Below are 25,811 nucleotides of genomic sequence, written 5' to 3'. Positions count from 1 at the left end.
TCCACAGTATATCCCATAATCGCAACTCATAACCTAAAACCTAAAATCACAACTCAGTCCCATCTCCATCTCTCACTCTCTCACCCATCTCCGACGAAATCCATCCCCATCTCCGGCGAAATCCATCTATCTCTATCTCTCAGAGCCACCCTCACAATCAGAAATGGAAAATCAACCAAATCAACCAACGAGGGTTAGTTTTTTTAATTATTTTCTTTTTGAAATTTTTGCATTATTATTAGGTTTTTCATATTGAAATTGATGATAAGTTTACTGGTAATTTCAATAATAGATTAACCATTTCACTTAGATTTCTTATTAAATCAACCGAGAATCGCAACGCGAAATGCAAATCGCAACGCGATTTTAGTTTCGCGTTGCGATTCTCTCGTTGCGATAGTCAAATTCGCGTTGCGATAGTCATTTTCGTGTTGCGATTTTCATTTTCAGAAACTATTCTTCTTCTGCAAATTGAAACTTGAATGAATTGCATTACTTCAACCAAAAAACAAAGACAAATACGAAATTCACAGTGTTGCAAATTTAAGTTTGAAGAATAAACTACTACTCTTTATGTTTATTATTGTTTTTGGTATATCTTCACAGTGTAGTTTTTGGTATATCTAACTTAGTATGTTTATTGTTTTTGTATAACTTTTATTCGGCTCAATTGACCTTAAGAAATAAAGTCAGCCTGGCCAAAACAATTGCGTCGAAGCTTTCACCTGCACAAAGAAAAATGTTTGAGGATACATGCTTCGGGCCATGGCTGAAAGTACAACATCCCGGTGGAGATGCGATGTTGACACACCTGTTTCTTCAAACCATGACTAGCGATCTACCAGAGACTATACAACGTCGTGATGAAGAGATATGGTTTGATTTTCCACCGGCGTATACGTGTTTTGGGCGGGAGGAGTTTTGCTTAATCACCGGTCTACGCTTCGGACACGATGATGTAGGTCGGTGCACTAGACACATTACCCGCCCATCTTCGACGAAATCCGTCCCCATCTCCGGCGAAATCCGTCTATCTCCATCTCTCAGAGCCACCCTCACAATCAGAAATGGAAAATCAACCAAATCAACCAACGAGGGTTAGTTTTTTTAATTATTTTCTTTTTGAAATTTTTGCATTATTATTAGGTTTTTCATATTGAAATTGATGATAAGTTTACTGGTAATTTCAATAATAGATTAACCATTTCACTTAGATTGCTTATTAAATCAACCAAGAATCGCAACGCGAAATGCAAATCGCAACGCGATTTTAGTTTCGCGTTGCGATAGTCATTTTCGTGTTGCGATTTTCATTTTCAGAAACTATTCTTCTTCTGCAAATTGAAACTTGAATGAATTGCATTACTTCAACAAAAAAACAAAGACAAATACGAAATTCACAGTGTTGCATATTTAAGTTTGAAGAATAAACTACTACTATTTATGTTTATTATTGTTTTTGGTATATCTTCACAGTGTAGTTTTTGGTATATCTAATTTAGTATATTTATTGTTTTTGTAGAACTTTTATTCGGCTCAATTGACCTTGAGAAATAAAGTCATCCTGGCCAAAACAATTGCGTCGAAGCTTTCACCTGCACAAAGAAAAATGTTTGAGGATACATGCTTCGGGCCATGGCTGAAAGTACAACATCCCGGTGGAGATGCGATGTTGACACACCTGTTTCTTCAAACCATGACTAGCGATCTACCAGAGATTATACAACGTCGTGATGAAGAGATATGGTTTGATTTTCCACCGGCGTATACGTGTTTTGGGCGGGAGGAGTTTTGCTTAATCACCGGTCTACGCTTCGGACACGATGATGTAGGTCGGTACACTAGACACATTACCCGCCCATCATGGCTATCCCGGGTTTTTCCTGAGCTGGAGAGGCTGAGTCTACACGTAGAAGACCTGACAAGATTTTTGAATAATAAAGATGGTTTTACTCGGATGGATGACGTCGACGTTGTCCGAGTATGCCTTCTAATTCTTTTGCATACCGGCTTTTTAGGCAGAGAGGCCAGACAACCTATTCCAAATGATCTAATCAAATTGGTAGAAGACCTAAATGCGTGGAACCTGTTTCCGTGGGGCTCGTATTTATGGAAAGCTACATGGAATAAGTTATCGTCTGCCTTGGATGATCGAAAAAGTTTGCATGGCGATGGTTCCAATTACACTTTGACATGCTTTATTTGGGCCTTTAAGGTAAGAATTTTTATATAATGTTTCCAAAATTATAAGTAATTATTTAACAATTACTAATGTTTGTTATTATATTGTTTGTAGATTTGGATATTTGAGGCCTTTCCCGCCATGAAGACATATGCAATAAAAACTTCAAATGATATTCCCAGGGCTATTTCCTGGAAGAGGAAACGGACCTTACAATGGGAAGATTTACTACGGTATACAACAATAAATAATGTAAGTTAACATAAATACTACCATATGTTTATAAACAAGTTATTACTAGTACACGTTTAACTTTGTTTGAGCTTTTATATTGTTAGGAGGCCAACACTCCTCTACAGAGGCTGAAACCCACGGAAGCTGAGCTTGCCACTGATTGGTGGCAAGCTAGTAAGCGTTTTTTTGATGGAACGGTTGATGAGCAGCCTCCACTTCGGGAGCCATCACCTCGCCCAGAGCTATCACCTCATCCAGAGCCATCATCTGATCGACCCGGCTATACACCTCCACAACGACAGCCATCACCTATTCTGTCACATCATCGAGCCTCTTCTCCACCATCACCGCAAGATAGGTGACCGGCAAAGATGCCACGACGTTTATCTCCCTGTTCTCCACCTCCACCTCAATGGGATGAGTTAGGGGAGTTACGTGATGAGGTCAATGCCTTGCGTGAGGAGGTCGGTACTTTACGCAAAGACGATGGTGCATGGCGTGTTGAGGTGTCTACATTACGCGGTGAGGTAGCCGCTCTACGTGAGATGGTAGCATCGTTGCAGAATGAGGTTCATACTCTACGCAACGAGGTAAGTTTAAGATTTTTCATACTCGTAATTCATTCGGTTGCTGCCAATACTGCTAAACTGTTTTTGTTAGTATTTGTTTTTGGTTTTGTTTTTGTCTTTTGGTTGAAGTAATGCAATCCATTCAAGTTTCAATTTGCAGAAGAAGAATAGTTTACTTTCGCAACACGAAAATGACTATCGCAACGCAGAAATGGCTATCGAAATGCGAAATGAAAATCGCAACGACAAAATCGAAACGCGAAATGAAAATCGCAATGCGATTTGTGTTTCGCGTTGCGATTTTGTCGTTGCGATTTCATTTCGCGTTGCGATTTTGTCGTTGCGATTTTCATTTCGCATTGATATAGCCATTTCCGCGTTGCGATAGTCATTTCGCGTTGCGATTTTAAGTTTCGTGTTGCGAAAGTAAACTATTCTTCTTCTGGAATGTTTATATATGTTGTCCTTTTAAATGTTTATATAAGTGCTTACTTCTGGAATGTTATCTGAGAATTTTGTGAACTATGATAGAATAATGATTTGGGTGAATACAATGTTAGTTTGAAACATATTTGTCTTTGTTTAATATCATTTTGTTTATTTACTGATTTATGTATTATTTTTTTTTAGCGGCCCGATAAGGTGGATGCTTTACGTCGGGTTTTCCTTGCACGACGGAGTTCACGCATCAGACGGCGTGGACGTGCTATTACGTCTCCGTTCACCCCAATGGTGCGAAGACTCCGCAAGAAGAAGCCCGACTTACCGGTCATCCCTCAAGAGTCCCCTCCAATCGTTCAAGAGGCCCCTATTCTCCCTCAAGATTCCCCCCCCACCGTTCAAGAGGCCACTGTCATCGTTGAAGAGGTCTCTCCCACCATTCCAGAGCCCGATTCACATGGGGTAATATATCGAAGTATTGAGAAACCCCCACCGGTTCCGGACATGATGGATGAGAGTTGGCTCTCGTATGAGTTACCGGCTAGTACCCTTCCGGTATCTGAAGTGGAGAGGAGACAACTACCGGAAACAATTGTGGATAATACCCTTTGGGCTAAGACCGCAGTTGATTTTTATCTACATGAGTGGAGCCAAGGGTGTTACACTGACATCAGCAAACTCAACGATGAAATGTTTTTGTTGCTTGATCGGTCTTGGTGGGGTGTGCTATTAGGGGTTGAAGACAGTGGCTATTTGGATGGGGAGGTAAGTCTTATATTTGTCTTATATATGATTTTGATTAATTTGTTTAAAAATTAATGTAATTCACTAATATATGTATTTTTTTGTAAAACAGCAAATCGATGCGTGGGTGTCACGTCTACTAATAATAAGGAAGCTTAGGAAAAATAAAAAAAAATTCGCTATATACAATAATGCCGACGGCTTTTCACGCAGTTCACTTGAAGAATCAACGAGATAAATCATTTTTGTTGGGCAATGAACAAGCTAAACTTTATCCTGCATGGTGGGAGGTCGATAAGGTTAGTGTTTATTTTTTAAATTTTTTAAAGGTGTTCATAAATAAGTGCGCAAATAAATGAATTATTACTTATGATCGCAGGTGTTTATCCCTGTTTTGGAACGTCGTCACTGGCTTCTCGTCCAACTTCAGCTCCCATCCCTGAAGATAATAGTGTATGACAGCATGATCAATTACATATCACTGTCTGATTTGAGAGATATTTTCAAGGGATGGAGCTCTCATTTGGCTAAATTCTTGGATGGGATTAAGTATTGGAGTCATTCTGGACACAAGAAGCCAAAGAAGTTCAATGTCACAGTTGTCAGAGACGAGACCGCGCCACAGCAATCGCCGGGAGCCAGAGGGGATTGTGGTCCTCTCGTATGCCTTTGCTTGGCGCGTTTGACGACGGGAAGCACAGAGTTTTTACCTCCCACCGATAGAGATAGAGCTGCAGTAGGCTTGTGGTTTCGGCATTATATGGCTAGAGCAATATATTCGAGACGCTGCCTAGCTGCATCCGCGTTATGAAAGTATCCATTGTTAATTGGTAAGTCAAATGCAAGTTTTGTTAACATATATACTCCTTTTGGTTTGAAAATGTTTGGTTAAGTACCTAGAATTCAATAATTTGCTGTTTGTAGGTTTTAGATGTGTAGGAAGTCTTGTTTGAGCAAATGTTTGGTTTCTGCAGGTTAATCCTTAAGTGAGCTGCGTGAAATGGATGTACGGGGTCACAAAGTTGTTGATTCATTGATTCAATAATTGATGAAGAAATAAGAATTATTATTATTTTTTGATTGTTTAATTGATTTGTAAAAGATGATTTGTAAATGTTGATTTGTTTAATTGAAGTGTACATAATTTGTGTTGAAATGTAATAGTTGATTTGTTGATTTTCAATCTGCTTTATGTTGAAGGCAAAACAGACTATCGCAACGCGAAATGGCTATCGCAACGAGAAAATCGCAATGCGAAATGAAAATCGCAATGCGAAATGAAAATCGCAATGCGAAATGAAAATCGCAACGAGAAAATCGCAATGCGATTTTCATTTTGCATTGCGATTTTCTCGTTGCGATAACCATTTTCGCGTTGCGATAGCCATTTTCGCGTTGCGATAGTCAAATGAATGTCTAATAAGTGATGACAACTGAACAGATCATAGCAATGTTCAAACTCAAGTTACTAATACATGCCTAACTGAAAATGTTAAAAGTGCACACATAAAATACACATAATGCAAGTTTTGTTAACATGTATACTCCTTTTGGTTTGAAAATGTTTGGTTAAGTACCTAGAATTCAATAATAATTGTTAAAAGTTTATGCATGTTAATCCTCGTTGCCTTTTTCATTTCGCATTGCGATTCTATCGTTGCGATTTGCATTTCGCATTGCGATGGTCAAATGATTACCTTTCGCAACGCGATTCTGACTTTCGCAACGAGATAATACAGAATCGCAATGCGAGTTTCAAAGTTCGCAACAGGTTTTAGTTTCGCAAGCCAAATTTTTTGTGTATATATATACGCAGCAGCAACAACTCATAACCTAAATCCCTAAATCGCAACTCATTCCATCTCCATCTATCACTCTCTCCGGCGACATCCGTTCCAATATCCAACGACATCCTTCCCCATCCGGCAACAGGTCTTAGTTTCGCATCTCGTTTGTTTAGTTACAACCATGAAATCATCTAATGTTGATCATGTTTGGATAGATTTGTGTTTTGGAGGGTCATAGGAGAATGTTCATGGTGTTTTACAATATATGCCTTTACCCATGAATCTTCAACTAAAACTGTCATTAAAGAAGTTAACTTATAAAACCCTAATGTTACGTGTTTCAAAGAAATTGAATTTAGAGCCCCTAAGTGGATTTAGGCTATCTTATCAGAGAAATGGTAAAGTTTATTTGTTAACCGACAATGAAGATGTTGAACGATTCATTGCTTACATTAATGTTTCAAGTGATGATGTTACATTGTATGTTGTTGAACCTAGAAGTAGTATTGTTGGGTCAGTAGCGGGTAGTAATCAACTAAGTGGGTCTCAAAACCCACAGCCTTTCTCTAATCCAAATCCAAATCAACTTTCAGCACCAAATTCCGGTTTTCGTATTGACCAATTAGACGATGATGAGCCAAGAGAAAAAATTGTGAGTACTAGTCAGTATTCGAAATTTGATCTTGGTCAATACCCGGACTTTGATATTGGTCAATACACGGATTTTGATGATGTTTCAGAAGAAGAAACAGACCCTGCGTGTAATGATTTTGATATTGGTCAATACCCGAATTTTGATGATGAAACACCCGTTGCCGAGGAAGATGTTGTTGATGATAATGAGGAGGAAGTTACGACTGTGAATGAACATGTTGAACATCCATTCTGTAATTCATATAATCCTAAAGAAGAAAAAGAAGAAGAAAAAGTCCCCGGAGAAAAGAAAATGCCATGGGAGTATAACTGGAATATGCCAGAATTACTTCAGTTACCGGAAGAAGAGTTGGCAAAGAAAGCAGTTGATTGTTACACAAAAGTTATTCGTATCAAGAAAGATGATTGTTTTGATACAAAGGAAGACTTGAAGATAGCTTTGTATACGAAATGTGTGGAAGATGGCTATCAACTAAAAGTTAACAAATCAAGTAAATATCGTTTCGAAACAAGGTGTACGATTGACAAAAACTGTACGTGGCGTATGATTGCAAAGAGGATAAAAGATTGCGCAATGTTTCAAGTTAGGACTTTTATTGATAAACATACATGTTCAAGAACCCAAGTTTTTCCTCACCATAGACAGGCAAACAAAAAGGTGTTGGGTGGTTTTCTGGCTGAGTTAATGTTTTTGAATGGCAGGGTATATCGGGGACATGAAATTATGACTGACATGAATGCTCGGTTCAAGATTAGTATATCATATTCTCAAGCTTAGAGAGCCAAATGTTATGCCTTGGAATTGTTGAGGGGGTCGCCAGAAGCATCGTTTGCCCAACTGCCGGCTTATTGTCACAATTTAAAGCTGAAAAATCCTGGGTCGGTAACTCATATCAAAACAGATAGAGATGGACGCTTTGAGTTGCTGTTTATCGCCATTGGTGCTGCGGTTAGTAAATCAATATAATTCTGTTGACTCATTTCTGTTAGTTACATGCATTTCACATTTAAATGATTATATTTCTTGTGTATATTATTTTGTAGATTCGTTCGTTTATTACTTGCATGCGCCCAGTTATTATAGTTGACGGAGCACATTTGAAAGGTTGATACCTTGGAGTAAACTTATTAGCAGTAGCCATGGATGCTAACAATGGGATATTGCCAATAGCTTACGGGGTTGGCAAATCTGAAACCTCTGATTCATGGACATGGTTTATGGGGCATCTTAGGGATTGCATAGGTCCTATTAGCAATCTGATAATCATATCCGATAGGGCAAACTCAATTGACAACGCTGTTAGAAGGTGTTTCCCAGATGCTTTTCATGGACTTTGTGGTGTTCATTTGTATAGAAATCTAAAATCAAGGTCTGCTGGTATAAAAAAGCACAAATGGACATACTGGAAGGCTGTAAAGGCTTATCGAGAAGTGGATTTCAATAAGCATATAAACTGTTTAAGACGTGTTTTGCCTCAGTGTGCTCAAACACTAGAAGATGTCGAGTTTGAAAGATGGTCAAGAGTACATCAACTTGGAGCAAGATATGGTTTCATGACGTCTAATAGTGCAAAATCAATTAACGCTCTAAGTCGTCATTCCCGGAAATTACCCATTACTATGTTAATGGAGTTTTTTCGAGCCTCTATTCAACAGTGGTACTACAAGAAAAGAAACCATGCAGGTATTATTTCTTTGAATTCGTAACTTATCATATATTTTACTAAGTATTATTTATTTAAATTTACAGGAACATTGGAACATCGTGTTACACCATGGACTGAAAAAAAGATAACGAAACGTGTTGTGAAGTCAACGTCATGGAGAGTTGAACCATGTTCAAACACTTTGTTTGAAGTACTGGATAATAACTTAAATGAGCTGGTCGATCTGAATGCAAGGACGTGTAGTTGTATGAAATGGCAAACATCTGGTTATCCATGTGGCCATGTTATAAAAGTTGCTCTTCATCTAAACCAAGATGATTCAAGCACATATGCTATGGATTGCTACACTACAGAAGTATATCGACAGACTTATGCCGAGATTGTCTACCCTATTTCACATCCTTCTGAGTGGCACATACCAGATGACTTACAAACAGTTTTGCCACCAGCCATGGACAGAAGGCTACCTGGCCGACCAAAAAGTCACGATCGTATACCGTCTAAGGGTGAAGAGAAGAAGAGATCGATATGTAGTCGGTGCAAGGAAAGTAGTCATACAAGGTTGACATGTGGATCACCAGTACCATCACAATCATCTTTTTCTCTACCAAAATATGGATCATCATCAAAATCCAAAGCTCATATAGTGTCAAGAAAAAGGCAATCAAAATCGCAATCATCTTTAAAATCCCAATCACAACTGGCTTCACCTTTTGGGACTGTTAACTTAGGTGATTTTTAAATGCAAACGTTGTAATATGTAGATTTTATGTGTGAACTTTTAACATTTTCAGTTAGGCATGTATTAGTAACTTGAGTTTGAAAATTGCTATGATATGTTCCAGTTGTTATCACTTAATAGGCAATCATCTTAATGTCCATCGCAACGCGGAAATTACTATCGCAATGCGAAATGAAAATCGCAACGAGAGAATCGCAATGCGAAATGAAAATCGCAACGCTAATTTCGCAATGCGAAATGAAAATCGCAACGAGGGAATCGCAATGCGAAATGAAAATCGCAACGCGAATTTAATTTCACGTTGCGATTTTCATTTTCGCGTTGCGATTCTATCGTTGCGATTTTCATTTCACATTGCGATAGTACTTTTTGCCTTCAACATAATGCAGATTGAAATCAACAAAATCAACCATTACATTTCAATCAATTAAACAAGCACAAATAAGAATTATGTTAACATCAATTAAACAAATCAACTTTTACAAATCACCTTTTACAAATCAATTAAACAATCAAAAAATAAGCAATAATTATTAGAGAAAATAACACTTCTACTATTGAATCAACTTTTGCAGCCATACATCATTTTCACGCAGCTCACTTCTGAGATTAACCTGCATAAACCAAACATTTGCTCAAACAACACTTTCTACACATCTAAAACCTACAAACAGCAAATTATTGAATTCTAGGTACTTAACCAAACATTTTCAAACCACAAGCCTATAAACATACCAATTGTTTATGGACATTTTTATAACGCGGATGTAGGTAGGCAGCGTCTCGTATATATCGATCTAGCCATATAATGTCGAAACCACAAGCCTACTGCAGCTCTATCTATATCGGTGGGAGGTAGATACTTTATACTTCCTGTGATCAAACGATCCAACGCCAAGCATACGAGAGGACCACAATCCCCTCTGGGTCCTTTCGTTTGTTGTGGTGTGGTCTCGTCTCTGCTAACTGTAATATTGAGCTTCTTTGGCTTCTTGTTTCCAGAACGAGTCCAATAATTTATCGCATCCAAGTATTTAGCCAAATAAGAGCTACATCCCTTAATAATATCTCTTAAATCAGCCAATGATATGTAATTTATCATGCTGTCATATACTATTGCCTTAAGGGATGGGATCTGAAGCTCGACGAGAAGCCAATGATTACGTTCCAAAACAGGGATAAACACCTGCAATCATAAGTAATAATTCATTCATTTGCGCACTTATTTATGAATACCTTTAAACTCAATCTAAAATAAACACTAACCTTATCGACCTCCCACCATGCAGGATAAAGTTTAGCTTGTCCATTGCCCAACGCAAATGATTCATCTCGTTGATTCTTCAAGTGAACGGCGTTAAAAGACGTCGGCATAATTGTATACCGTGTATTTCTTTTATTTTCCTTAAGTTTCCTAATTATTAGAAGACGTGACACCCACGCATCGATATGTTGTTTTACAAAAAAAGACATATATTAGTAACTTATATAAATTTACAAAAAAAATAATCAAATGAAAATATAAGAAAAATATAAGACTTACCCCTCCATCGAAATAGCCATTGTCTTCGACCCCTAATAATACGCCCCACCAAGACCGATCAAGCAACAAATAGATATCATCATTGAGCTTGCATATGTCAGTGAAACACCCCTGGCTTCGCTCATGTAGATAAAAATCAACTGCGGTCTTAGCCCAAAGGGTGTTATCCAGAATTGTGTCCGGTAGTTGTTTCCTCTCCTCTTCAGATACCGGTATGGTACTGGCCGGTAACTCATACGAGAGCCAACTTGAATCCATCATGTCCAGCACGTCAGAGGGTTTCTCAAGAATCCTACATATGACGCCATGTGAATCGGGCTCTTGAATGGTGGGAGGGACCTCTTCAACGATGACAGTGGCCTCTTGAACGGTGGGAGGGGACTCTCGAGGAATGATAGGGGCCTCTTCAACGATAGGAGTGGACTCTTGAGGGATGATAGGCGAGTCAGGCTTCTTCTTGCGGTGTCTTCGCACTATTGGGGTATACGGAGACTTAATAGCACGTGCACGCCGTCTGATGCGTGAACTCTGTCGTGCAAGAAAAACCCGACGTAAAGCATCCACCTTATCGGTCCGCTAAATAAAAATACAAATATCAGTAAATAAACAGACATGATATTTAAACAGTGAAAACAAAGATAAATACATTTCAAACTTTCAACCAAAAGACAAAACAAAGACAAATACTAACTTCACAGTGTTAAAGTAAAAAGTTTAGCAGTTTTGGCAGCAACCGAATAAATTTACTAAGCAATCTAAGTGAAATGGTTAATTTAAGTGAAATTACGAGTAAATTTATCATCAAGTTAAATATGAAAAATCTTAAACTTACCTCGTTGCGTAGAGTATGAACCTCATTCTGCAACCATACTACCATCTCACGTAGAGCGACAACCTAACCACGTAAAGTAGACACCTCCACACGCCATGCACCATCGTTATCGCGTAGAGTACCGATCTCCTCACGCAAGGCATTGACCTCATCACGTAACTCCCTTGACTCATCCCGTGGAGGTGGAGAACAGGGAGATAGAAGTCGTGGCATCTTTGTCGGTCGCCTATCATGAGGTGATGGTGGAGAAGAGACTCGATGATGTGACGGGATAGGTGATGGCTCTCGTTGTAGAGGTGTATAGTCGGGTCGATCAGGTGATGGCTCTGGGTGAGGTGATGGTCTCGAAGTGGAGGAAGTGGAGGCTGCTCATCATTCGTGCCATCAAAAAAACGCTGACTAGCTTGCCACCAATCAGTGGCAAGCTCAGCCTCCGTGGGTGTCAGTCTCATTAATGGAGTGTTGGCCTCCTAAAAATATAAAAACTAAAACAAAGTTAAACGTCTACTATTAATAACTTGTTTATATATGATAGTATTTGTGTTAACTTACATTATTTATTGTCGCATATGGTATTAAGTCTTCCCAATCCAACATACGTTTCCTCTTCCAGGAAATATCCCTAGGAATATCATCTGAGGATTTTAATGCATATGTCCGCATGCTGGGGAAAGCCTCGAATATCCAAATCTACAAACAATATAATAACAAACATTAGTAATTGTTAAATAATTAATTATAATTTTGAAAACATTATATAGAAATTCTTACCTTAAAGGACCAAACAAAGCCTGACAAAGTGTATTTCGACCCATCGCCCCGCAAACTTTTGCGGTCATCAAAGGCAGACGACAACTTAGTCCAAGTAGCTTTCCATATATACGAACCCCACGGAAACAGATTCCATGCATTTAGGTCCTCTACCAATAATATTAGCTCCTGAGGAATAGGTTGTCTGGCCTCTCTGCCTAAAAAGCCGGCATACAAAAGTAGTAGAAGGCATACTCGGACAACATCGACGTCATTCATCCGAGTAAAATCATCTTTCTTATTAAACAATTTCTTCATGTCGTCGACGTGTAAGTTCGGCTTCTCTATTGACTCATCAGGAAAAACCCTGGATAACCATGATGGGTGGGTGATATGACGAGTGTACCGGCCTACATCATCGTGTCTGAATCGTAGACCAGTGATTAAGCAGAACTCCTTCCGCCCAAAACAAGTATACGCCGGTGGAAAATGAAACCATATCTCTTCCTCACCACGTTGTATACTGTCGGGTAGATCGCTAGTCATGGTCTGAAGCCACAAATAGGTCAAATTAGCATCTCCACCCGGATGCTGTACTCTCAGCCATGGCCCGAAGCAGGTTTCTTCAAACAATTTTCTTTGTGCAGGTGAAAGCTTCGAAGCAATTGTAGTGGCTAGGCTAACTTTATTCCTTAATGTCAATGAAGCCGAAAAAAATTTCTACAAAAAAACAATAAACATACCTAGTTAGATATACCAAAAATTACACTGTCAAGATATACCAAAAACAAAACAATAAACATAAATAGTAGTTTATTCTTGAAACTAAAATTTGCAACACTGTTTTTGTCTTTTGGTTGAAATGAAAATCGCAATGAGATAATGAGAATCGCAACGCGGAAATGACTATCGCAACGAGAGAATCGCAACGCGAAATGACTATCGCGACCAGACAATCGCAACGCGAAATGAAAATCGCAATGCGATTTTGGTTTCGCGTTGCGATTTTTATTTCGCGTTGCGATTATCTCGTTGCGATAGTTATTTCCGCGTTGCGATTTTCATTCTCGAAACTATTCTTCTTCTGCATTACTTCGACTAAAAGACAAAGCAAAGACAAATACTAACTTCACAGGCTAAACAGTTTAGCAGTATTGGCAGCAATCAAATGAATTTAATAAGAAATCTAAGTGAAATGGTTAATCTATTATTGAAATTACCAGTAAACTTATCATCAATCTCAATATGAAAAACCTAAAATAATGCAAAAATTTCAAAATAAAAATAAAAAAACTAACCCTCGGAGGTTGATTTTCCATTTCTGAATGATTGTAAGGGATTTTTGACTGTGAATGGTTGTGAGGGATTTCGTCGGCGATGGGGACGGAAATCTTTGGAGATGAGGACGGATTTCACCGTAGAGAGTGAGAGATGGAGATGGGACTGAGTGTTGTGTTTTTGGGTTTGAGGTTATGAGTTGCGATTACTGTGGACGGTTCAGTTTCCGATTTATTAAGAAAAAATTCGTGTTTGGAATTTGAAAAAAAAATACGCGTTAATACGAATGTCGCTATGTAAATCGCGTTGCGAAAGTCAGAATCGCGTTGCGAAAGTCAGTATCTCGTTGCGATTTTGTATTATCGCATTACGATAGTAAGTATCGCATTGCGATAGTCAGTATCGCATTGCGATTTTCCCAATTCGCGTTGCGATTTACTTATTCGCATTGCGAATTGGGAAAATCGCAACGACATTGTATACCATCGTAACGCGATTTCCAACTATCGCAACGCGAAATGCAACGCGAATTTGCGATAATGGAGATCGCGTTGCGAATTAGCAATCGCATTGCGATTTTGTTGGTCATTTTGGAAAATGCGGAAAAAGTTGGTTAAAATCGTATATTATATGGGATTTTTGGTCACTGAGGTTATTTTCTCTTAAAAAAATTATATAGAGGAGATAGCATACTAATTATTTTAAATTTATAAAAAATTTCTTAAATTGAATTGAGAAAATTTATTTTAAATTGAATTGAATAAAAAAATTCGACAATTAACTTGAACCTAACCCAATAAAATCTTTGTACTTATATTTCTTTTAAATCCGATTTTATCAAATCGAATAATATCATTGATTGATTTTATTTTAAATTGCCGTCCTTACATAGACATAGTACAACTCTTATAGGGTAAAATAAACCCTCACCGTAAAGAAGCAGGAGAGAAGGGCAAAGTGGCTGAGTAAATGATGTGGGAAAATTTTTTTTAATATAATTCATCTCGGGGTTTATTTCCTTATTTAGGGTGAATTGAATAGTATCAACCTAAAGACGTCAGGAGTTTTATACGTCTTCAAGCTAAATATGAATCTAACAAATAGAGAAAACCTCAAGAGTACACGATGTCTTTAGACGAATAAAAAACCCTAATTCAAACAAATAATATAGTGGATACGAAAATCATTTTTCCCATAATCCTATATATGAGCGAGGAAGCCGGAGATAAGAGAACATTTCAAAATCCCACTGAAAATGGGCTTAGATGTGCTTCTTGGTTTTTCTTTCTAGTTTCACATATATTAAGTCCATCCAAAAACATGATAAGAAAGAGAAATACATATAATTAAGGGTAAACTACATATTTAGCATCAAAACTATCAGTTTTATCCATTCTAATATTTAAATTTCTATTTTTTTTAAATTTATATCTAATGTTTAGTTTTTATTTCATCTTATTACCCTTTCGTTAAAATTTTAACGGAGAGAACATTTCAAAATCCCACTGAAAATGGGCTTAGATGTGCTTCTTGGTTTTTCTTTCTAGTTTCACATATATTAAGTCCATCCAAAAACATGATAAGAAAGAGAAATACATATAATTAAGGGTAAACTACATATTTAGCATCTAAACTATCAGTTTTATCCATTCTAATATTTAAATTTCTAATTTTTTTAAATTTATATCTAATGTTTAGTTTTTATTTCATCTTATTACCCTTCCGTTAAAATTTTAACGAAACTTTTGCACGTGCCATTTTTATCATGGATCATGATTTTAAAAAACTAAAATGAAACAAAAACTAAACATTATATATGATTTTGAAAAAAATGTAAATTACAAATTTGGTAATTGAACTCTGTTCTCTCTCCTATTTCACTCATTATACTTTAAATCTTTTCAATTTTCTCACTAAACTTAACACATTAGGTTTTTTTGTCACTCAGTCGTTTTCTCACTAATGATGTTAAATGGACTGTTATATAGATGTAAAACGACGTCGTTTTGGTGATTTTTTTTAAATAATGTCATTTTAACGCCGTGAACTATTTAATGACAGAGTGACCCAAAGCACCAATATATTAAGTTAAGTGAGGAAATTGAAAACTTTTAAAGTTAAGTGAGCAAAATAGGAGAGAGAGAGAGAGTAAAGTTGAGTGATGAAATTTGTAATTTACCCTTGAAAAAATTGAAAATTTAGATACTAAAACACATCAAAACTGATAGTTTAGAGACCGAATGCTTAACTTACCCTAAAACTAAAATATGTCAAACCCCAACTAACTATATTCCTCTTCTTCCTTCCTTGCGTTCCCTTTGGCCGGCAGTATCCGAATTCTCCAAGCAACACGTACAAAATCCCTGTTCATTTCCACACGTACATACAAAACAAGATCAAAACAAAACTGGTAACAAAAAAGAACAACAAATAATTCTATGTTGAAGACGTACTTCCAGTTAAGGTCACCGGCAAGAAGAAGATCGTTCTCCATGTCTTCATAGGCAACGAGGTGACCGGGAACTGCATTAGAAAGATCAAGATCATTCTCGGAGGTGACGGTCCCGTTTTCGTCCACAAACATCTGCCTGAGAGCCTTTGCGAGGCTCTGGTAGCTTGCATGGCTATGGAGGCTGATGCGCTGACAGATGGAGCGGCCTTCGAGCACCACCGTCACGAGTGGGACGACCTTGGAAACGAGATCGTCGTCGTCGAGGCAAGTGAAACGCCTAGGGTTCAAAGAAGAAGAAGAGAGGAATCTGGAGGGGTTTTGTGTTTGAGATTCGAAGGTGTTCATCTTTGTGTTCGGTGTGTGGATTGAGGGAGAGGGAGGAGTAATGGTGGTTTGGGGATGGGACCGGTGGCTAGTGGCTGCCTGCCTTTGTAGTTGATAAATAAAGGGAGAACTATGAATGAGTTGTACTTGCCGAGGAACGAGGTACAGCTAAGAGGCTGAAAAGGTTTTGGGTCTAGACCAGGGTTTCAAATAGTGCCCGCTATCACCATAACGTCCACGATTTTGCGATAGTGCTGCCTTCCGCTACACCCGTTACATGAAGTGATTTTTTTTATATAATAGAATTTGATTTTTTTTTTAAAAAATATTTATGGGAAAGGTGATAGGGTACGTGAAGTTAAAGCAACGTGATAAAGTTTTAATCGGTAAATAAACAAATAAAATAAAGAAATTAAAATCAGTGCACCACTAGCTTAGCTAGCAAAGCTAACAAACACACTACTCATTCTTAAACAAATTCTTGTAAACTGAAACGCATGGGGCACAGACACGACCGCGCTACGGCCGGCGAACGCCTCGCTTCTTTGACTCCCGTGACGGTCGGGAACCTCATGTCATTTTACATTTTTATATATAATAATAACTTTAAGATTGTTAATAGGCCTCGATAAGTGATGATTCATTCCTTTTAATTTTGATGAAAAATTATAGTGGGTGAAGAACAATCGTCGATAGATATTTCTCTGGGAGAAAAAATAATAATAAAGACGGAGAGGAAAAATTTTGTATAAGGATCGAGGAGGTTTCAACCCCTCTCTCGATCATGTTAAAGGGTATTTATAATGACCCTAATTTGATCAGATAAAGGATAATTATGAATATTCGTAAGTCACAGGAACGAATCTAAAATTATAAAAATGAGTCCAAAATTTGTAATACTTTTTTTCTTAACAAAACAGATATGTAATTTTTTTTATTTTCTATTTCTTTAATATATTGAATTATATATAATAATTAATCTAAAATAATGGGTATACATTTGACCCTTAGAGAGTCGAATACATCCGCCCATAGTAAGTTAGTATATTAGATAGATATAATTATCAGATCTTAAATGTAATTTTGATAGATCACGTAAGTGTATCTCTTATTTGTATACTATAATTATTTTGGAGATATTTGTTTAAAGAGTGGGGGTTATTAGAGGCTCTTATAAATAAAAAAAATCATTGAAAATTTTTAACTCAGGAAGAGTTTGTAGTTGTCGAAAATTAATTATAATTATAAAATTTAATAAAATCAATTTTGAGTATTTGTTTTAATTAATTTGGGATAAAACAATACAATATTCGTTTAAAGATAATTATATTTATAAAAATTTAATAAAAAATCATATTTGTTTTAATTAATCTGGGATAAGAACAATACAACATTTGTCTAAAGATAATTCTTAACATTTTGATATTAAACATATACACTTTCTACGTCTATAAAGTTCGAACCTAAATCCTTAAGAAATAATAACAATTCTTTTATCACGAAAACCACTTAATTCATACTAATTTAGTTCATATTTAACATCAACGTAGCGACCATTTAATATGAACATACCACACATTATTTACACATATTACAACCAAAACAATAATATGTTTATATATTCACTATTTTAAGAGTTTTAACAAAGAGATAAAATCTTTAAGTACGTATTTCATTTTAAGAAAAAATCTAATAAATTATTAATAATTTATATCTCTATTCAAAATTAGATGCACGTAGATGTTGAGAAAATCAATATGTCAATTTGTTTTGTGAAAAAAGTTTTAAATACATCGATATACCGTAGCAAAAGAGATTTTACTATAAAAGACCCTTGATTTTTTTTTCTATTGAAGAGGTACACCCCGATAAATGCAATACGTAAAGTTAAATAATTAGGGATGGGCATAGGACACGAACCTGACGTGTTCCGATCTGATTGTGTCGGGTCGGATTTCTTAAAAGTGATGTTTAGGTCGGGTCGGATTCGGGTTTAAATAAAAAATACCCGACCTTACCCGACCCTAAAAAAATATAGTTTTACCTTATATATTTAAGAATAAGTACAATAATACCCTCATTATTTTTTCCAATTAAATCACTATTTTTTATTGAATAAAAATAATATTTTTATTATTTCGGGTCAGGTCGGGTCAGGTGGAGGATATATATTTTTCGGGTCAGATTAGGTCGGGTGAAGGATGTAAAATTTTTGGGTCGGATTGACCGAAACCCGTCCTATGCCCATCCCTATAAACAATCATAACACCAAAGAAAATTGTATCACAAAAGTAAAAGAAATAAAATATCACAAGACAAAAACAAATAATGCAAGAATATGCGAAAAAGATAAAAAATAAAAATAATATTTATTTAAATTTAAATAAAAAATTAAGTAAAAATGAAGCAAAAGGGGAAAAAAAACTAAACCACCACCTATGACTCCCTTTTAAAAAATATTACAGAAGGAAATGAACTTTTTAACTTGAAATATGTATATAATACAAATAAAATATACATATATCCATTCTAAAAGATATGGAAATCTTGTAATATTTTTTAAAATAGGACTCTTAGAATATTTTATAGTATGATAGAATTATAAAATATCAAAATTTATCATATTACAATGATTTCTTATAAAATAAAAAAAAATAAAAAACATGAAAAAAAATTATTGAATTTTTTCATATATACATATAATAAGAAAATTATTATTTTTAGATTAGCTTATCTTTTTCAAAGTGAGAGGCCCGCCCATGAGATTAACGCTTATCTTGTGCAGCAAGAAGCATGAGAGGAGGAAGCAGCCAAATTCGAAGGCTATGTGATGTATCATAAATTACACTTATTAATGGACGAATTTGAATGTATGGTATCTTATATATATTTATATATTATAGTTAAATTTAAATAAATATTATATTTTAAAAGATTTAAAATATATTCAAACCGTATTGACTTACAAACTAAAAATCTTTCTTTGTACTAATCAACTCATTTCAATAGTTAAAGAAATCGTTGTTGTTCCTAGAGATCACGAGTTTAAACACCTACAACTGCAGCAATATCATAATAATTTAGTATTTATTATTAAATGATTGAGAATATTTAAAATATATATTATTATATAATCACTCTCGTTAAATAAAAAAACTTTCTCTATATTAGACCCGAACCGGGTAGACGGATCACTTTTTGTTAACCCCAAACGCCGGTCCAGTTAAGTGGTCCGAATGTTGAAAAAGTTCAAAGAAAATAGAAAATTCAGTTTAAAGTGAGAAAAATTTCAAATTTTTTTGGGACAACGCTTTAAATACTTGTTACAGTTTATAGATTATAGAGAGCAGATGGACGGATCGAGTGTGGATATTCTCTCTTTCATCCTTATATTCACCTAATATTTTTTAAATATATTATCTACCTACCATTCATGATGTGTAAAATTTTTTAAATCTACACCCGTCCACACGAGAACATTCTCAAATCTATCCCTACATCCATTATCCAACTAAAGACGTACCCAATTAGATCCATGTGACAGTAACCTTATATTATACATAAGCAACAAATATAAAACAAATATGTCCATTAAGAAACATAATAAAATAAACCAAGAATTATCTGAATTAAGTGTTAACATAGATCTTAAAGTACATAAATTATAAGTTATATCTTATACAATATTAAAATTTATAAATTAATATCTAAAATTATACCTAAATTCATAATGATTCAAAATTTATTAAGTATTTAATAGGTGGACGAATATGAGATAAATAGATACGAGAAGAGATAATACGAAATGCGTAATATCTTAAATCTACCATCCACCCGCTACCCACTATGTATATTACTTTTAAAATTTACACACGTCAACCACCTACTAAAATTATACCTATCCCCGCCGGTACGTCCCGAAATTAAATTGTATCCATCCGTATAGTCATTTTCTGTCAATGCCGGCAACTGATGAAGAAATGGATCTCCCTGTATGTATATATTTTCTGAAACCCAAAACCCAACTATCGATTTTGTGTTCTTTTCTCTTTGTTTATAGCTTAAAGCGTCTTCTTATTCTTCTTCTTAACAGCCGCCTTCTCAATCCGCCTACACTATCGGGTCAGTTCATTTTTACATGACCTTCTTTCTTTCTACAATTTTTTCTTTTCATTATATATATGTTGTGCTGTTTTGTTTCAGGGAGTATACATTTGCGGATGCTGGAAACTTGGACCACTGTACGAAGTACTTGAATCAGACACTCGTTACCTTTGGCTTTCCCGCTTCTCTCGATCTCTTTGCCAACGATCCAGTGTGTTCCTCTTTTTCTTTTCCTAAATTGACATTTGAAAACAAATTAATGATCGAAAGTTAAGGATTTTGTTTTTTATGGGTAATTGATAGGTTTCGGTTGCGAGGACTTGCAATTGCATATATTGATTGCTGCAGCAGAGGCAGCGCGACATAGATTTTAGAGAGTCTGCTAATGAGCAAAGGCAACGGTAATTTTATTTTATTTTTTGAATTGTGATGGATGTTACAATTTTCCGAATTTATTTACTTTGAGGTTTAGGATGGTGCATTTTTTTTGTTGCTGGATCCTCGTTTATTTGATGGAAACTGTAATATTCTTTATAAAATTTGGTTTGAGATTTATGTTCTGGTTTTTTGTATGTCTGTGCAGAATTTATTGATTTCTTTTAGGTTGTATTTGGGAATTGGCTTTCAAAAGATAGATTTTGGTTTCTAAAACGTGTAAGTTATGTGTTGAAATACCTGTAAATGTATCATTCATGATTATATCTATTTCTAAATGTATGTATTTGTTAGATGTTTATTAGGGGCGAATTTGAAATTCGAATTTTTCATGCATTTCAAATGTATATCATATTGAATTTTAACTAATTTATATATATTGTATGCATTTCATCTTTACAATTTCTGTAGTGAATGAAATCCAATTCTAAATTTTCAAGTTCCTGTTCCCCAATATAGCATTAGATTATTGTTCCTTGCTTTCCTTTTTTGCTTTCACGTAGTTTATCATCAGATATCTCAAGATTAGAGGCAAAAGTTGAGAGGCTTGAGGCACCGTTGCAAGTGAAAGATAGGGAGATAGCAACAATTACTAGAACGGTTTGAACCTTTTCATTTATATCCTTTTTTGTTATTTTTTATTTATGGTACTGTTATATGTTTAGGATGTCAAATTGAGTAAGTTTTAATTCATATTTAAATAAGTAGCTAACATGTGCTGGGTGCAATGGTAAGGAGCATTGCACTCACAAGGAGAGAACCCTGGTTTGAACCTTGGAGATGACATCATTGGGAGGGGCCAGCCATGCACCTTGAATATGGACCGTAAAATGGACGCAAACCATACCAATATATATATATATATATTAAATTAAGTAATTTATGATAGTGCTTTATGATTTAGGAAGCCAAAAATTCAGCAGCTTTTAAGACAGATTGAAAAACTACAGCAAGAACGAGATGAATTTCAGAGGATGGTGATTGGAAATCAGGTTAGGCATATCTCCACTTGTTTGGAGCCTTCTGTATTTATTACAATATAGATAGATACTTACTGTTTTTACATGATACTACAAAAGCAAGTGAGAACTCAACAAATACATGAAATGAAGATGAAGGAAAAGGAGTACATAAAATTGCAGGTAGGTTCTTATTTGCTTATTTATTTATTTATTGCTCATTTGAGGAGAAAATAGAAATGGTAAACATGAGCAGGAAATGTACATTTTCTGTTGCAGGAGAGACTGAACCAAGTCTTCATGGAAAAAAGAAGGAATCAAGGTCAGGAATGGAAATAATGAATTTGCTTCAGGTATTAATTGTGCCTGTTCCAATTGTACCTCTAAGCCAATCTCAAATCTCAATTTAATGCTTTTAACAAATTTTATGATACTTACAAACAGAAAGAAGGGCGGCAACGTGGCACTTGGAATGGGGAAAAGGCAGACAACGATTTCTATAAAAAGATTGTATGTAGGGTGATTGGTTATTATGAATCTATGACATCCAGTAGATCATGTTCAACAATGTGTCATCTCACAGGTCGATGCTTGAGGCAAAAAATCAAGAATTGAAGGCAGAAAATGCCGACTTAAGAGCATTACTGCGATCAATGCAGGTATATGCTCATACATATCCCCTAGTGTCACGGTTGCTCTATTTTATCCCTTATTGCATTCATCTAATCTGGTTTTGCTGCAGAGCAAAGTGGGGTTAGACAGGAAAGTAACCTTGTTTTCCCCCATATGTGCTAATATACCCTTTTTTTCTCTAGCATGCAGTGGTTAAATTTGTTTTAAGGTTTGATTCAAAGCTTAGAAATATGGAACTGAATTAACTTTTTGTTTTTGCTCCACTGATCGCAAATGATGCAAAATCATTTTAGATTTCTTGCTGCAGTATATTTGCCCTATACAGTTGCTATCATCTGATTAAGATATAATAATGCAAATATGCAAATGTGCTTTATTATCATAGTAGTTTGGTGCTGCTGTCAACTCATTGGTGGAAATTCTCTCTTTCCCGTTTTCGGTTAAAGTGTTGAGCTCATTATCATTTTTTGAGGCTCTCTTTGCATGTAAGATTAATTTATGAAATAAGATTGTCTCCTGGAAGACAAATGTGATGCATCTGGTGGTGGTACAACTCAGCCCAGATCCAGAGTATCATGATGCTATTTTATTGGCAAACTTCGATCTAGTATCGCTTCTGTATCATATAGGAGTTGGGTATTATATTTCCTTGAAATATCCCAAGAAAAGCATGTTACTGCAACTGTCTCAATTATCATTTCCCTGGAGCATCGTTATTCTTCTAAGGATCATAACAATTTCACGAGGGGAAGTGTACTCCAATAGAGGAATTATTATAGATATCCTTTCTCCAATATTGTGTAATCTTTGTGTAGTATTTGAATTAACTCTTAAATATTGTTTCTTGTTCTGGCTCCTGGTATTCAGTTTTGCTCATTTAGTATGTATCCATGAATTCTGACAGCAGCTTGGGTACAGGTAGATAGGCGGGATTTCTTCAATGCTCCTAACAGGATGCCAAAGCAATCTCTGCCTGTTAGCGAAAGACATGAAAATGATCCATCGCAATCTCCATTGGGCGGGCGGACGGTATGACTTAAATGATGCAATTTCTGATTTCCAGTGCATCATGTATTGCTTGTAAGCTATTCAGCTTATTTTGTACAGGATGTCTTTGATCTTCCTTTTCACATGGCTAGAGATCAAATAGAAGAAAGTTTTCGCAATAAGATGGCTTCTGTAAAAGTATTCCATCTGTTAAATTGAGTTACACAGTTATTAACTCGTATAATAAGATAGATGTCTGTGACAATTTTTCTTTTTTTCTTTTTCTTTTTCAAGGAGAGAATGGTTCAATTACAGGATGCGCAAAAAGGTGCAGAAGTCACTTCTGAAGCAACAGAGAGGGAGCTTGAGCTTGAAGGTCAACTTGTTGAAGCGAGGAGCATAATCCAAGAGCAGGTAGCCAAGTTTGGATGAGTTTAAAATACAACCTGTTAATATAGGGCTAAGAAACGACATAAATCGGTTGTAACCAAAAAACTTACCAAGAGCGTAACTCTTTAGAGTAATTTGGGTAACATTTTAGGTTGAAACCGGAAAATATTACGTTCTCCATAACAAATCATGTAAATTGCATAATTGTTCCGGTTGCAACCTAAAGAGTTTCCTTCATGACATTCTTGGTTGTAACCAAAATTATTACCAATTGTGTAACTTTTTAGAGTAGACAAGTAACATTTTAGGTTAAAACCTGCCGCAAAGTAATATTTTCGGTTGTAACCAAAATTATTACCAATTGTATAACTTTTTAGGTCGGACATGATAACATTTTAGGTTAAAACCTGTCACAAATTAGCCTTAGGTTATGGGCCCCGCACAGCAGAATTACCTGCCAGGTTTTGCCCATCAGAAAACGCATACCGTGTGTTGATGAGTTAATTTGCATATTAGACGCATAATGTGATCATATTTTCCTAGATAAACAATCAAGCATTCAGCATCTCATGTGATAGAATTTGCAAGGATCTCAGTTCAGTAAATTTTTTTGCCCTTATATACAAATAGAGCCAGGGGTTTTAAATTTTGATGTATGCCAACATAATTGACATCCTCTTGGTCTTATAGTTGTGCATATCAATTTGTTTGACTCCACATTTTGGTTCTAGCGGTTTATGGCTAAACAAGATATCTATTTGACGGTCAAGCATTCTTGGTATATAGTGAGCTAATGCCTAATGGTATATCCCTTTTAATGTTAAAAGAGATTTGAAAACTTAGCTATCCACATTTATATTGATGTTATATTTAACATGTATACATGATTATTCACTTTTTGTTGTTATAATTGTTAGATATAGAGACAAATATGACATGGGGTCTTAATTATTTCAGGCATCCATTATGTCCAAACGTCTTGCCAAGGCAGACAGACCAAGGTAGTAATCTTCTTCTTGTCATATGTTTTTAATTGTCTGTGCAATGATGGAAGGAAATGAGATTACCATTTAAATTTGAACAGGGAATCTATTATTCCATCACCACCCGAGGTAATGCTGGATTGAAATCTTAATTACCGAGTCTAAATTTAAACTCGTTCCTTCTTGTTTTACCTCGAGAAGTGTCACGGGAATAAATCTACTCGGGTTTGTACTTGGTCGTCTTGATTTTCAGGGGGGTATAGCTTACGAAGACTAAGGTCCAGCCTGCATTTTCGGATTATAAGATCAACTGATGTTGGTTATTCTGAAATTTTAGGAATCTTCACTTGTATTTGTAAATTTTATGCTTATTGAGAGCTCTTTATCTATTTGTACCGCATTGTAGCTTTAAGCAAAAGAATACTGCCTGTTGTGCATAATAGATAGTTTGTTGCACTCTGCCTTCCATGATTAAGTCTTTGAAAGTGTGTATTTGGAAGCACAACGTGTAAATACACATGATGATCAAAATTTTCCTTGACATTAGTCTGATCAAGGTCGGATCTGTTTTTGACGGCTTAAAATCAACGGCTTTGGCCATGCGATTTTTAAATCTCACGTTGTTTAGATATTGATTTTTAAAGTATTTAAATGTAGTTTTTCTAAGCATAAACTCATTTACTAATTAAAAGCAATGCATATTAATGTGTCGCTACCGTTGCTCGACTCGTGCTCGTACTCGTACAAACATGTATCTTTGACATATATTGTGCACATTCTTTCTTTTTGGATAAATTTCGTACAGTTTTTTCCTACACATTTTTGGGGTTTTCCCTTTCTTTTTCTCAATTTTTTCCCATTCTTTTACAATTTCTTATCATTATATTGCCATATAAGTAAAGACATGATTTGCAAGACTTTCAGAGGATGTACTTTTTTTTTTCATCAGTGACAAAAAATAATGTCAATATGAGAAATAATCTGAAAAGAATATTTGATATCTACATTAGAAAATATTTTTATTTTTAAAAAATATTTTTATTTTTAAAAAATATTTTCTATTTTTGTTTTTAGAAAATAATTTTCTTTTCAAACATTTGAAAACTAGAAAACATGTTTGG

The 25,811-nt window shown here is 35.5% G+C and overlaps 1 protein-coding gene and 1 pseudogene across 1 annotated transcript; one reads left to right on the top strand and one right to left on the bottom strand.

The window, feature by feature from the left end:
- Positions 1-15,704: 15,704 nt before the first annotated feature.
- Positions 15,705-16,220, bottom strand: LOC120145638 (auxin-responsive protein IAA33-like). Its single transcript, XM_039159432.1, has 2 exons — positions 15,877-16,220; positions 15,705-15,786 (listed from the first exon to the last, which is right to left on the bottom strand). The coding sequence occupies exons 1-2, from the start codon at positions 16,218-16,220 to the stop codon at positions 15,705-15,707; spliced, it is 426 nt and encodes a 141-aa protein (XP_039015363.1).
- Positions 16,221-20,134: 3,914 nt separating this feature from the next.
- On the top strand, positions 20,135-25,128 carry LOC120145380 (annotated as a pseudogene).
- The last annotated feature ends 683 nt before the right edge of the window (positions 25,129-25,811 follow it).

This window comes from Hibiscus syriacus, unplaced genomic scaffold, assembly GCF_006381635.1.
Source record: "Hibiscus syriacus cultivar Baekdansim isolate YM2019G1 unplaced genomic scaffold, ASM638163v2 tig00110893_pilon, whole genome shotgun sequence".
NCBI lineage: Eukaryota > Viridiplantae > Streptophyta > Magnoliopsida > Malvales > Malvaceae > Hibiscus > Hibiscus syriacus.
The sequence above is the reverse complement of the archived record's forward strand: the minus strand, read 5'-3'. Positions and strand labels throughout refer to the sequence as shown.